The sequence below is a fragment of the Salvelinus sp. IW2-2015 genome, linkage group LG9, assembly GCF_002910315.2.
Source record: "Salvelinus sp. IW2-2015 linkage group LG9, ASM291031v2, whole genome shotgun sequence".
NCBI classification, from domain to species: Eukaryota; Metazoa; Chordata; class Actinopteri; order Salmoniformes; family Salmonidae; genus Salvelinus; species Salvelinus sp. IW2-2015.
The window spans coordinates 4878948-4894155 of record NC_036849.1 but is presented as its reverse complement, the minus strand read 5'-3'; the positions used below and the strand labels follow the sequence as shown (position 1 = coordinate 4894155).

Sequence of the window (15208 nt, the reverse complement as noted above, 5' to 3'; positions counted from 1 at the left end):
GGTGATCAGGCCTACCCCCAAGCTATAAGACTGCTAAATAGTTAACCAAATACAGTTGGTCAGAAATGTACATACACTTAGGTTGGAGTCATTAAAACTCGTTTTTCAACCACGCCACAAATTTCTTGTTAATAAACTATAGTTTTGGCAAGTCGGTTAGGACATATACTTTGTGCATGACACAAGTAATTTTTCCAACAATTGTTTACAGACAGATTATTTCACTTATAATTCACTGTATCACAATTCCAGTGGGTCAGAAGTTTACATATACTAAGTTGACTGTGCCTTTAAACAGCTTGGGAAAATCCAGAAAATGATGTCATGGCTTTAGAAGCTTCTGATAGGCTAATTGACATAATTGAAGTCAATTGGAGTTGTACCTGTTGATTAATTTCAAGGCCTACCTTCAAACTCAGTGCCTCTTTGCTTGACATCATGGGAAATTCAAAAGAAATCAGCCAAGACCTCAGAAAAAACATTGTAGACCTCCACAAGTCTGGTTCATCCTTGGGAGCAATTTCCAAACACCTGAAGATATCACGTTCATCTGTACAAACAATAGTATGCAAGTATAAACACCATGGGACCATGCAGCCGTCATGCCGTTCAGGAAGAAGACGCACTCTGTCTCCTAGAGATGAACGTACTTTGCTGCGAAAAGTGCAAATCAACCCCAGAACAACAGCAAAGGACCTTGTGAAGATGCTGGAGGAAACAGGTACAAAAGTATCTATATCCACAGTAAAAAGAGTCCTATATCGACATAACCTGAAAGGCCTCTCAGCAAGGAAGAAGCCACTGCTCCAAAACCGCCATAAAAAAGCCAGATTACGGTTTGGAACTGCACATGGGGACAAAGATCGTACTTTTTGGAGAAATGTCCTCTGGTCTGATGAAACAAAAATATAACTGTTTGGCCATAATGACCATCATTATGTTTGGAGGCAAAGTTGTGGCAAAATGGTTTAAGGACAACAAAGTCAAGGTATTGGAGTGGTCATCACAAAGCCCTAACATCAATCCCATATAACATTTGTGGGCAGAACTGAAAAAGCGTGTGCAAGCAAGGAGGCCACTAAACCTGACTCAGTTACACCAGCTCTGTTAGGAGGAATGGGCCAAAATTCACCCAACTTATTGTGGGAAGCTTGTGGTAGGCTACCCGAAACGTTTGACCCAAGTTAAACAATTTAAAGGCAATGCTACCAAATACTAATTGAGTGTATGTAAACTTCTGATCCACTGGGAATGTGATGAAAGAAATGAAAGCTGAAATAAATCTACTATTATTCTGGCATTTCACATTCTTAAAATAAAGTGGTGATACTAACTGACCTAAGACAGGGATTTTTTACTAGGATTAAATATCAGGAATTGTGAAAAACTGAGTTTAAATGTATGTGGCTAAGGTGTATGTAAACTTCCGACTACAACTGTTGCTACTTAGAATATCCACATTGACCCCCTTTTACACTAACTAAATCACATACACTGCCACTACTGTTTATTATCAATTCTGTTGCCTAATCACTTTACCCCTATCTATATATACATACAGTATCTACCTCAATTACCTCATACTCCTGCACATCAAGTCAGTACTGGCAACCCGTGTACAGTATACAGCCAAGTTATCATTACTCATTGTGTATTTATTCCTCATGTTATTATTTTTCTGTATTTCTCTCTGCATTGTTGAGAAGGGCCCGTAAGTAAGCATTTCCCTGTTAATCTACACCCGTTGTTTACGAAGCATGTGACAAATACAATTTGATTAGATTATTATGGCCCTGGATCATTTCCTGCAACCGTGGCATACAGTAGACTATGGCATTTTGGCAATTTATCTTACAACATTAGTGTGAACCGAAAATGATTTATAAATCATCCCAGATTAACTCTGACTATAGTTACTAACAAAAAGGACTCAGGAAATGTGCTATAAGGCACTAGGCACTGTAGGGTACTTGTCGTTTTACCCAGTCAGTTATATAATATTTCTTACTTCAGGGGCTAATGTTTATAATGTTTCCCAAACCATATCTCCAAATGGGAATACTCACCATAAACTAGAACAAAATTCTGTGAGTTGTAACTACTACTCATGCATCAGGCATGAAATCAATCTGGATTAACCAATCAAATAAATGATACAACAAAGGGCAAAACATGTAATTTATTGGGTCATTCCACCAATTCAGTGCCATTTGAGAAGTGTAAGTTCCTCAAAAAGTAACTTTAGATTTCACCTCATTTGAACATTCTTGTCATAAAGAGCTTCATAAAAAAAGTGTTCCTATCTCAAGAGGTTGAATAAAAAAAACGACTATAGTAAGTGCCTATTAAGTGCCAAATAAAGTAACAGGGTTGACGATACATCTCCCTGTGACAGGGAGAATAGAAGCTACAGGGAGTGACAATTGAATGCAAGCATCACAAAAACATGTTTAATTCTTAAAACATTTCTAGCCTGCCTATCTATGGGTAACAGGGTTGACGTTTCATGCTCAACCCGCTCATTTTTCCACCACAACACAACAGAAACTGGCCAGAAAGAGTAGAACTAGCTCCTCTGCTTTTACACTATGATTTCACTATTAGGTGTTTAATGTTTCTTTAGATTTTTATTTTATTCTTATGAATAGTTTCACCATATTAAAATGAGAGTTCAGTTCACGTAACAGGGTTGACCTTCAAATGAGGGACAGACGTAAATGAATTACTAATCACATGAACTAAATAATCATCTTCAGAAAGGACTTGGTCAAAGAAACTAAATAACTAGGGCTTTACAATGATGGTGAAAACTTGGAGAAATGTTGGGGTTAAGTGGGTTAAAATCTTCCCTAGAAGTTAGAGGGCTCATGGAATGACATGCCAAAATGCTGCACTTCATTTAACATAACAGGCTTTTAAAATGCAATATTGGTGCACAATTTCTACTTAAAATATCAAAGGGAAGCCAAAGGCACACTTTTCGTGGAACGACCCGTTGCAATTGACTGGTGCTTTTGAACAGAATGGGTTCCAATACAAAAGCAAGATGACCTCTCTGAGGCCGTACTAGGTCACTTCATTCACAATTAGATAGGCAGTATGTATTGTGTCCCTTGGGCATAATCATGCAGATATAGATCTCATTAACATATGCAGTGTCTGTATAGGCAATCTATTTAAACAGAATTCATATGGACAGCTGCTGGACATGAAGTCATGTAAAGTATGGCTTTTGCACATAACTACACACACTTTATAAATCCAGTTTGGTTTATCCATGTGTAGGAATTCTGTGCTTGTTGTTAGGGGAATTATATCGAAGATTTAGGTGGCTGTAAACTAAGCCGATTAAAATTATAAAAAATGCAACAACATAAAATGATGATAGTACTGTACTTAATTACAGATGTTGTTAAAAAATGGTATTTTATAAATAAACATTTAATCATAAAGCATTCTCTTTTTATTGAAGGGCTCTAACAAGTTCAAGCACGGCTGAATCAATAACAGCAGTTTAAAAAACAACCCACAGGCATACAAACATAGCATTTAATAAAGAAATTAATAATCACACTTTAAAAATCCATTCATATACTGTATTTTCAACTGATCCATAGACATTTACTCCAGCATTCTTAAAATATTATTAAAATAAAACCAACATTATTAGTAAATCAATATTGTCACTTCAAAACTATTTCAACTGTGTTAAACTTATATTTCATAATTTGCTGATGGTGAATTAGTTTTGTATTTTCTATCCAGCATTCCAAACACTGTATCTTTGGCAGTTCACATACTCTGGTTCAAAAGTGCAACTGACACACTCCCAAGCCTCTGCAGAATCCACTGAGCTTGTAAGACAAGTCCCTTCAAGAGAATGCAGGACCTTAATAAGTTAATCGCTCAATGGAGGTTGTGCATCATCTTAAATGTGTAAATATTTCTGCATAACTCATTGGCCACACTTTCTCTTATCAAATTCCATGTAAAATCAAAAAGGACATCAGGGATGTTTCTGAAACATACCTGTTATTCCACTCACCAAATTGCCATTTATGTAAATGGGCAACTGCAAAGCTTCCTGAACTGTATACCTACAACAACAAACAATATATAATTGTGCACCGTACAATCCTACATTCTTAGGGCTGGATTCAATCCGTAGCGCCAAAGTATCGCTGAAGATCCGCGTAAAAATGTAAAGGTAATTTCCGATTGAACCGACATATGCAGCATTTACCGTGAATGCAGTCTCCGCGACCGCGGGAACATTGACTTTAACTGTCAATCGCGCTATAAAGCAGCTCTTCAGCGCTACGGATTAAATAGCCCTCAGAGTGCTTCTTTCTTTGTACATCAATAAACTCAGAAAAACATACAAAGTTATAGGTTTGTCTTTACAATTTTAAGCATATCAATGCAAGCCACATCAATGCAAGACAATGAGCAGAATATCTAAACAGCTTTATAAATTATTCTGGAATAAAAAAAAAAGTGTTGTGTGCGTGTGTATGTGTCGTGTGTGTGTGACATGTTTGTGATGTGTGTATCAGTATGTACATGTGTCGCAGTATGTGTGTGTATTCATTTTCCCAGGTTGAGCAGAAGGCTTGGCAGGTTCCTGTAGTCGATCTGTGGCAACACCAACAGGCAGTAGAGGAGCAGCCACAGCAGTAGGAGAATGTAGTACTCTGTCAACGAAGTAGAGTCTCATCTCCCTCCAGCTACACACACACACACACACACACACACACACACACACACACACACACACACACACACACACACACACACACACACACACACACACACACACACACACACACACACACACACACACACACACACACACACACACACACACTCGCAGAGAGAGAGAGAAAACCGGGTTCAGCAGAAGGTCGACAGAACCAAACAGACTTTAAACCCAGCTAACACATTTGGTTCCTTGGAAATTGTGTGAATGTACATTTTTGGTTTCCACTTTGCCTGTTCTGGGAACTTGAGTTTTTAGGTTGCAGGGAGGTTCTGAAAACATTCTACTATGGTTCTCTGAAATTTTTCCTAGGAGGTTAACTAACCTTCTGAGAACGGAAATAATAGGTTATTTGAAGGCAATGAAATAATGTTCTGAGAACATGTTTCAATAAGACTTTTAATAATACTGATAGCTTAGGTTAACTGTTTGGAACTCCAACACAGATAGGACACCTGGAAATTAATTTGCTTAGGCATTAATCATGCAAACACATGTATTTTTTTATTGTGCCATGGCATCAGTGAGATTCTGAACCTATGATCTTCTGTTCTATGTCAATGTTCATTGCGCCACCAGGATGGAGCTAGCGTGCCATGGTTTTTTAACTCATACAAAGCTGTTCATTGTAGTCTATTCAAGCGGACCCCATTTCCAAGGAAACAAACACTCATTAAGATTATGTGTGGCCAATTAGTGGGCGCGGCCAACACACCTGAACACACTTACCAAGATAGGCTAAAGAGAGTATTGTTGACGCTGCGAACGGAATGTATATGTTTTTAAATAACATTCTTAGAACGTTCTTTGAACGTTACTACTGTTTTCTTGTGTTTTTTTATGGAAAGTTTTCTTAACATTCTGAGAACATGACTTTAAATAGAACCATGAGGAAAGGTGCAGAATACGCTATGCGGAAGTACTGAAATTCCCACAGAAGAACATTGTTTCTTAACATTCTCTGAACGTTCTGAGAACATTATATAGAACCATGAGTAAACCTGTGTGAAACGTTAGGCTTAGGTACTGAAATTCCCACCTAAGAAACATATGGATCTCAGAATTTTATGCGCTAGCTGGCTATCCTGCAACATTCCCAGAATGTTGTGAGAAGGTTAGATGCAAAATAATCATAGGACAACCATGCTCTCACCAAGCTCTACGAAACATATGGTTCTGAGAACGTTATGTGCTAGCTGGGAAGAGATAATGTCAACATAAACAGCTACAATTCAGGGTATAATGGGTCAAAGGTTGAATAAAAATTTTGAATACAAAAAACTGTTATATGTTAGGCTTCTCTAGTGACACCAAAACAAAAGCCCAGGATGGATTTAATTTCTCCAGACTGAAGAGATGTTTTCATGTTGAATAGCTTTCTGATACTAATAATTGAACTATGTCTGGGATAGGCTGAATGCCAGTCTGCTTGTGCTATAATGCCAACTCCTTGTCACTCATTGTCATGAGCAATGGAGTTTGCAAGAGCAAAAAGAGATATGGAACAAGGTTTGTCTCATACTAATACTGTAACTAGGTACGGGAATTTTGACACGACCAGGAAAAACTATGGGCCCTCGTTATACCCTTCATACAACTAGCACCTGATGTTTTTCTTGGTCAGATTTCCTCCTGGTCCTCCTAATAACTACTAAGACAACATCTTTGTTCCTGAGCTACAGACAGCTGGGTATCTTTATCTCTATGGCTGTGACCTAAATGGCACCCTATGGGCCCTGGTCAAAAGTAGTGTACTATAAAGGGAGATAGGGTGTCATTTAGGACGTAGACTATCTGTATGGCATCTCCCTCCCCAGACGGCTATAGATGATGTAATGATGTAAATGTTTCACACAATTACAACACCAGCCAAGCTGTGCCCCATAGGGGTGATGGTATCAGTCGAATATTGTGTGTCTCTGATTCCCACGATGCCTCACCTCAACACTCATACAGGAGGGTTGTCACGGCAACTACAAGATAGCCCCACCCGGTGACTTACGCTCAGACAAGTGAGCAAGAGCGCTCAGACAAGGGAGCAAGAGAGAAACGGTTCGTGCAACAAACCTCTGTTTTGAACATAAGAAGTTATAACTGTATAACAGTCATGCTGCACCCTGCCCTTTGGGGCAAGAGGCCTACTGACTCATATTCTTACCTGGTGTCAGACTTGGTACTGTGAGTTCGGCTGGCTGCTCCATTCTTCTGATTGTCCTTCTACGGGACAGAGGGATACGTATTACAATCCCAAAAACATGAGTGAGGATGATAAATGCACAGGTATTGTTTTGTAAGGCTCATCTTATGGTAAAATACTTACATAGGAAATAATGACAGTTCCTAAATATCTGAAATGTTTTGCAACAAACCTCATTAGAGCCAACCACCTTCCTCTGGTGGAGTGGTGTGGAACACATAGAACACTGTTCATCTGTGGTTCCATCACTGTCACCTTCCCTCCTGTTCAAAGAGAGACAGACAGACAAAGCGAGACAGCGAGAGACAGACAGACAGACAGACAGACAGACAGACAGACAGACAGACAGACAGACAGACAGACAGACAGACAGACAGACAGACAGACAGACAGAGAGAGAGAGAGAGAGAGAGACAGAGCGCTATATTTATGTTTCTACTAGATAAAAAATGTGCGAACACTATCATTCAGAACAAAGAAAACATCTCGTTAGCTATTATTTACACAGTGACTAACATACTGTTCATCTTACTCATTAAAGCGGAGAGAAAAAAGCCACTATTATTGCAATAAAACACTTCAGAATCAGTCATCATCAGCATAAATTATATAATTGAATTACAGTGCATTCAGAAAGTATTCAGACCCCATGACTTTTTCCACATTTTGTTACGTTACAGCCTTATTCTAAAATGTATTAAATTCTATTTTTTCCTCGGCAACCCAATACCCCATAATGACAAAACGAAAACTGGTTTTTAGACATTTTTGGGAAAAAACAGAAGTACCTTATTTACATAAGTATTCAGACCCTTTGCTATGAGACTTGAAATTGAGCTCATGTGCATCCTGCTTCCATTTATCATCCTTGAGATGTTTGTACAACTTGATTGGGGTCCATCTGTGGTAAATTCAATTGACTGGACATGATTTGGAAAGGCACACACCAGTTTATATAAGGTCCCACAGTTGACAGTGTATGTCAGAGCAAAAACCAAAAGCCATGATGTCAAAGGAATTGTCTGTAGAGCTCCAAGACAGGATTGTGTCGAGGCACAGATCTGGAGAAGGGTACCAAAACATGTCTGCAGCATTGAAGGTCCCCAAGAACACAGTGGCTTCCATTATTCTAAAATGGTGAGCTATAGAGCTGGCCGTCCGGCCAAACTGAGCAATCGGGGGAGAAGGGCCTTGGTCAGGGAGGTGACCAAGAACCTGATGGTCACTCTGGCAGAGCTCCAGAGTTCATCTGTGGAGATGTGGGGACCTTCCAGAAGGACAACCATCTCTGCAACAATCAGGCCTTTATGGTAGAGTGGCCAGACGGAAGACACTCTTCAGAAAAAGGCACATGACAGCCTGCTTGGAGTTTTCCAAAAGGCACCTAAAGACTCTCAGACCATGAAAAACAAGATTATCTGGTCTGATGAAACCAAGATTGAACTCTTTGGCCTGAATGCCAAGCGTCACGTCTGGAGGAAACCTGGCACCATCCGTACGGTGAAGCATGGTGGTGGCATCATCATGCTGGTTGGATGTTTTTAAGTGGCAGGGACTGGGAGACTAGTAGGGATAGAGGGAAATATGAACGGAGCAAAGTACAGAGAGATCCTTGATGGAAACCTGCTGCAGAGCCCTCAGGACCTCAGACTGGGGCGAAGGTTCACCTTCCAACAGGACAATGACCCTAAGCACACAGCCAAGACAATGCAAGAGTGGTTTCGGGACAAGTCTCTGAATGTCATTGAGTGGCCCAGCCAGAGCCCGGACTCTGGAGAAACCTGAAAATAGGTGTGCAGCGACGCTCCCCATTCAACTTGACAGAGCTTGAGAGAATCTGCAGAGAAGAATGGGAGAAACTCCCCAAATAAAGGTGTGTCAAGCTTGTAGAGTCATACCCAAGAAGACTTGAGGCTGTAATCGCTGCCAATGGCGCTTCAACAAAGTCTGAAAACGTATGTAAATTTGATATTTCCGTTTTTATTTTTTATACATTTGCTAAAATTTCTAAAAACCTGTTTTTGCATTGTCATTATGGGTTATTGTGTGTAGATGGATGAGGGGAAAAAATTACTTTATTCATTTCAGAATAAGGCTGTAAAGTAACAAAATGTGGAAAAGGTTTCCGAATGCACTGTATGTCATTATGTAATTTGAATTGCTTAGAGCCTCTTAATGTTAGTGGAGAGGAAATTAGCTTCCAAGTTCAATAACTAGCCAGATCTAAACACATTTCATTGAGTAAATTTAAGGCATTTTGCTCTATCAAACTGGGAGGCCCAGTTCTGAAGTCATGTCTTTCGCTGCTTAACATTGCTTTCCCCCAAAATAATGTTCTGTGCGGTGTTTCTCAGGCAGTGGCCCAAATGGTACCCTTTTCCCTATGCAGTGCACTACTTTTGACCAGAGCCCATAGTAGTGCACTATAAAGGGAATAGGGTGCCATTTCAGACACAGCCCAGCTGTACCAGGGACCTAAGAATAGTATCCTACCTCATGGTCTCATTGTTTTCTCTGGCAGCAGAGGCAGGCTTCTCCTCATCAGTCCTGGTGAGATCACTGCTCTCAGCAGCTCCACGGTGGGTCTCCACCACACCCCCATCTCCCTCCGTCTGCTCACCCAGCACGGAGCACCATTCCTGTGGGCCCGATAGCCTGGAGCCCCCTCTCACTTCAACCTCCTGGGGACACATTGGGGGGGGGACTACTTTAGAGTGTAAGGGGAAGGTGGAGGTTGTTGGATAGGATAATAGGGTATGGATGTAGTGGGTGTGGGGGTAAAGGGTTACTGGCTAGTCATCAGTGATGGTGGAAAATCGATACAGTTAGATATCACAATATTATTTTGGACAAAATGATATAGAAACTTTGACTCCAAGTATTGATTTGTAAAAAATTATATATATATATATATACACACTACCAGTCCAAAATTTGAGAACACCTACTCATTCAAGGGCTTTTCTTTATTTATTTTTTACATTGTAGAATAATAGTTGAAGACATCAAAACTATGAAATAACACATATGAAATCATGTAGTAACCAAAAAAAGTGTTAAATAAATCAAAATCTATTTTATATTTCAGATTCTTCAAATATGACAGCTTTGCACACTCTTGGCATTCTCTCAACCAGCTTGATGAGGTAGTCACATGGAATGCATTTCAATTAACAGGTGTGCCTTCTAAAAAGTGAATTTGTGGAATTTCTATCCTTCTTAATGCGTTTGAGCCAATCAGTTGTGTTGTGACAAGGTAGGGGTGATATACAGAAGATAGCCCTATTTGGTAAAAGACCAAGTCCATATTATGGCAAGAACAGCTCAAATAATCAAAGAGAAACGACAGTCCATCATTACTTTAAGATCTGAAGGTCAGTCAATACGGAAAATGTCAAGAACTTCGAAAGTTTCTTCAAGTGTAGTCGCAAAAACCATCAAGTGCTATGATGAAACTGGCTCTCATGAAGACCGCCACAGGAATGGAAGACCCAGAGTTACCTCTGCTGGAGAGGATAAGTTCATTAGAGTTACCAGCCCAAATAATTGCTTCACAGAGTTCAAGTAACGGACACATCTCAACATCAACTGTTCAGAAGAGACTGTGTGAATCAGGCCTTCATGGTCGAATTGCTGCAAAGAAACCACTACTAAAGGACACCAATAAGAAGAAGAGACTTTCTTGGGTTAAGAAACATGAGCAAAGGACATTAGACCGGTGGAAATTTGTCCTTTGGTCTGGAGTCCAAATTTTATATTTATGGTTCCAACTGCCGTGTCTTTGTAAGACACTGAGTAGGTGAACGGATGATCTCCGCATGTGTATTTCCCACCGTAAAGCATTGAGTAGGAGGTGTTATGGTGTGGGGGGTGCTTTGCTGGTGACACTGTCTGTGATTTATTTAGAATTCAAGGCACACTTAACCAGCACAGCTATCACAGCATCTGGTTTGTGCTTAGTGGGACTATCATTTGTTTTTCAACAGGACAATGACCCAACACACCTCCAGGCTGTGTAAGGGTTATTTTACCAAGAAGGAGAGTGATGGAGTACTGCATCAGATGACCTGGCCTACACAATCCCCTGACCTCAACCAAATTGAAATGGTTTGGGATGAATCGGACCGCGGAGTGAAGGAAAAGCAGCCAACAAGTGCTCAGCATATGTGGGAACTCCTTCAAGACTGTTGGAAAAGCATTCCAGGTGAAGCTGGTTGAGAGAATACCAAGAGTGTGCAAAGTTGTCATAAAGGCAAAGGGTGGCTATTTGAAGAATCTCAAATATAAAATATATTTTGATTTGTTTTACACTTTTTGTTTACTACAAGATCCCATATGTGTTATTTCATAGTTTTGATGTCGTCACTATTATTCTACAATGTAGAAAATAGTACAAATAAAGAAAAACCCTTGAATAAGTAGGTGTTCTAAAACTTTTGACCGTTAGTGTATGTATGTTTTTGTTTGTTTCTTTGTTTTTGCTAGGTAGGATTAGCTAACGCTGGTCGGCTGTACCTGTGCCAAAACTCAAATATTTTTCATCCTATAGCTTGTTCTTCATCTTCTTTTTAAATAGTGAGCCAACATGCTTTCAGCACCTTTTATTTCCCTGACTGATCAAAACTCATTTATCATGCTTTATCATCTCTGCAGAAGACATATAGTGAGAAATATGTTTGCAACATCAAATTGCAATACAATCGCAGTATCGAATCGCAATACATATAGAATCGTGAGAATCGCAATACATATCATATCGGCGGCACCTAAGTATCRCGATAATATCGAATCATGACGTCCCTTTCAATTCCCAGCCCTTGTAGTCATATAGAGTAGCACAAAGCACTTGATAAAAAATATCACACTTTCTTTTTAACTGTCTTGAACATTAGCTCCAATGTCCCTCCTTTAAATCATGGGTAATGTTCTCATGATTGATTCATGATTCATGGTTGGTCAACACAGCTTACAAAATGACTGCTAAATAAGACTTGGTATGCAGAACATCTAGCACCAAAACAATGCATACATTATCAGACGCCCAGACAGACACGTCAGACAGAACCAGAGAAAAGGATGAACAGATAATAACACATGCAGACAGATTATTGCATATAATGAGACAGTGACCTTGTCCTATGTGTATGTGTGAAATGTCACGTCACTCTGATGTTGTTTGGATCACCTGGTATACACACACACACACACACGCACGCACGCACGCACGCACGCACACACACACACACACACGCATGCAGGAGGCGCTCACACACACACATACACAGATCTGTCCTTGTTGTGTCCATACACACTGGCTTACCTTATCCTGCTTCTGCATTGTTGCCTCTCTGAGATCTTCTTGATCCAGTTGGCTTTTCATGTGTGAGTCTGGACTGCTGTGTGCGTGTGTCTCTGTATGTGTCTCTGTCTGGCTATGTGTGTGCGAGCCTGTGTGTGTCTCTGGTTCTGGTTCTGAGGACGGTGCTGGTTGTAGCGCTGCAACACTGAAGGTTGAGGGCCAGGTCTCTACTGACTTGCTGAAGGAAGAGGACCACGGCGATGTCTCCACGTCCTTCTCTGGTTCCTCTACAGGACCACAGTCATCTGTATCCGGGTAGAACAGGTCCATGGGCTCCAGAGTCTCACTCAATGTCATTGTCTGATCAAGGGCCCCACTCATGTCAGCTTGGAACAAGTCCATTGGTTCACTTTCAGGCTTCTCCATTGCACTGCTCCTCTCACTGTCTGAATAGGCCACATTGACACTCTTGGTTTGACTCTTTTCTGTGTCTGCCATTTTGTCCCCTGTCTCTTCAACAGTAGAGGCCTCTGTCTCACTATGACTGCCCTCAGTATGATCCTCTGCATCCTTTTCTATGTCTCTCTCTTGACCAGGCGGTAGGGATAAAGACTGGTTCTTGGTGTGTGTGTCTGAGGGAGGAGAGCGAGGAACCGGCCCAGTGAGGACCAGTCCAGGGAAGGCCTCAGTGACATGGGAGATGGGGACATCATAGTGGGGGTAGTACACCATGTCCAAGGGGATAATGGACACTGGCGTGCCCTGATGGGGGACCTCCACTACTGTCTCTCTGTTGTCTGTGGCCCCAGACCCAGTAGCATCCACCCTGTCATGGCCATTTTCTGCCCCTCTCTTCTTCTCAGGAACTACAACATTCACTTTAGCATCTCCACCACAAGGGGCTGTCTCACGCTTTTCAACCAAGCCACCTTCAGGGGGCCCACGCAGGTCTGGGTCTTCATCCCCAACCTCTGCCTCTCTCTCTGGGCTCTGGGTCCTATCCTCTCTGTCCTCTGCTGGGAGTGTGGAGCTCTGCCGATTGTCTGTGCAAGACAGAGATTCAGGGTCCTTTTTCCCAGTATGGCTCTCCTCTTCTGGTTCTGAGGATCCCCCCTGGATGGTCTGACTCTGGTCCATCTCCATATACAGTTGTGACTGCTCTGTGACCTCATCCGCCTGCGTCGTAGTGTTCTCCTGCGACTCTATATGGCCGTTCAGAACGTCCTTCATATTCTTTTGTGTTTCTGACTCTTCTGTGACCTGCTTGTGCCTTTCCTCTGACTCCTCCTGGGACCGCTCCCCATTTCTGTCCCTCTCTGACAGTGACGTAGTCGGTCTGTGTTCCGTCACCCCTCTGTCAGTCACATCACTTTGACCCTCTGCTTTATCAGAACGTTCCGTAGCGAACCCTTCCTCTGGGTTTCCAGCCTTCCTGGAATCTGTAGATGGTTCCACTGTTTCCTTCTTGGCACATTCTGATGCTCTGTCTGTCCTCTCCAGGACACCGTCCTGCTGATTTGGCTTTTCATGCAGGTCAGGGGTCTCCTGCTGTGAACGGCTGATATCCTTGTGTTGAGGAGAATACACAGCTCCACCTATCTCACCCACACACACACTCTCACCCACACACACACTCTCACCCTCACACACACTCTCCCTGTTCTGGTCAGAGGCAGTATGCTGAGGCTTGTCAGAGAACTCTAAAGATGGCCGCCCCTGCTCCTTGTTGACGCCATTACTCTGACGTGTAGTTGTGTCTATTCCTTCTGAGTCACTTTCTGTTCTCTCTGTTATGTTCTTTCCTTCTCTTTGATCAGGCTCCTGCTTGGCTGCCTTGTCCTCACCCAGTTCCAGAATGTAAGTATACGCCTCCTCCTCGTCTTCCTTCTCTTTCTTCTTCCGTCCCTCTCCATCCTCTTCTAGTTGTGTATTATCCCTGTACTGTGTGCTCTCCACTGAGCTAAAAGAGTAGTTCCCCTCGTCGATTAACAGCTCCGGCATCACTTCCTGTTCCTCGTCCTGAGGCTTTCCTGCCTTTGGCCCCATAACCGACGGCAACGGATCCTCCAGATCAGGTGTGACCCCATGGCGTGTGGAGGGAGGGATGTCCCAGGATACCCCGCTGTCACATAGCGACCCATCGCTACGGCTCCCCACAGACCTATCTGGCGTCACTGCCTCGCTCGGCAGGCGCTCCCAACAGGAGTCTGGCGAACCGATCACAGAGTCACTGATCAGGGAGTCACAGGACACAGAGCCGATGACCGAGTTGACAAACGAGGGCTGCGGAGAGCTGGAGGTGGAGACGGTGAAGACAGGGCTGGGGGTGGTCCCTACCGACGAGCCTTCGTTGACCGGGGAGCGCTCCACCACGGGCGGTGATGTGGGGGACTTGAGCTCCTCGGAGACAGAGGAGATTAAGATTTTGGGCGGGTGCTGGACTAAGTCTCTCCGGACCACAAAGGGCCTCTCTCGGTCCCGACTCCGGTGAACGCCATTCCTCAGGTCGTGGGAGGAGTCGTTGACACGACAGCTGAGTCTACCTGACGACACACTCCTCTGTATCACATCAGATACATTCTCCTGGGGCTGAGAGAGAGAAAGAGAGTTATCTGTGGTTTGTGTATCTATTGCAGGGGTGTCAAATATCTAGCCCACGAGCCAAAAAAAAAAAAAAGTACGATCTTAATCAACATTGAAATGACTAAAAACCAAATCAAAGCTGTGTAGAAATCATAATAGACCGACACTTTTAGTCTCTACACTCTGTCCAGCTTGCTAATAGCCATTGAAACGAAAGCTAATCAGGGGAACGAAAAGCGAAGGATAAAGCGAAGGATAAAGGAACATTTTTGGGAAACATAATACATTTTAAGTGCGTCCCTCCAGACCTCGGTGAAGACCGAATGGGGCCCGCGGGGTAACATTTGTTTGTTTGACACCCCTGATCTAG

At 42.3% G+C, this 15208-nt stretch overlaps 1 protein-coding gene across 1 annotated transcript in view; it reads right to left on the bottom strand.

Annotated features, from left to right (window-relative positions):
• Positions 1 to 2164: 2164 nt before the first annotated feature.
• The window catches only part of LOC111968470 (calmin), a 48523-nt gene continuing 35479 nt past the window's right edge, over positions 2165 to 15208 (bottom strand). The window contains exons 9-13 of the mRNA XM_023994054.2: positions 12277 to 14844; positions 9450 to 9637; positions 7129 to 7219; positions 6918 to 6976; positions 2165 to 4727 (exon numbers count right to left, since the gene is read on the bottom strand). Of these exons, the coding sequence (XP_023849822.1) occupies positions 4553 to 4727; positions 6918 to 6976; positions 7129 to 7219; positions 9450 to 9637; positions 12277 to 14844 (3081 nt within the window). The 3' untranslated portion in view covers positions 2165 to 4552. The remainder of the gene's footprint in view (positions 4728 to 6917; positions 6977 to 7128; positions 7220 to 9449; positions 9638 to 12276; positions 14845 to 15208) is intronic.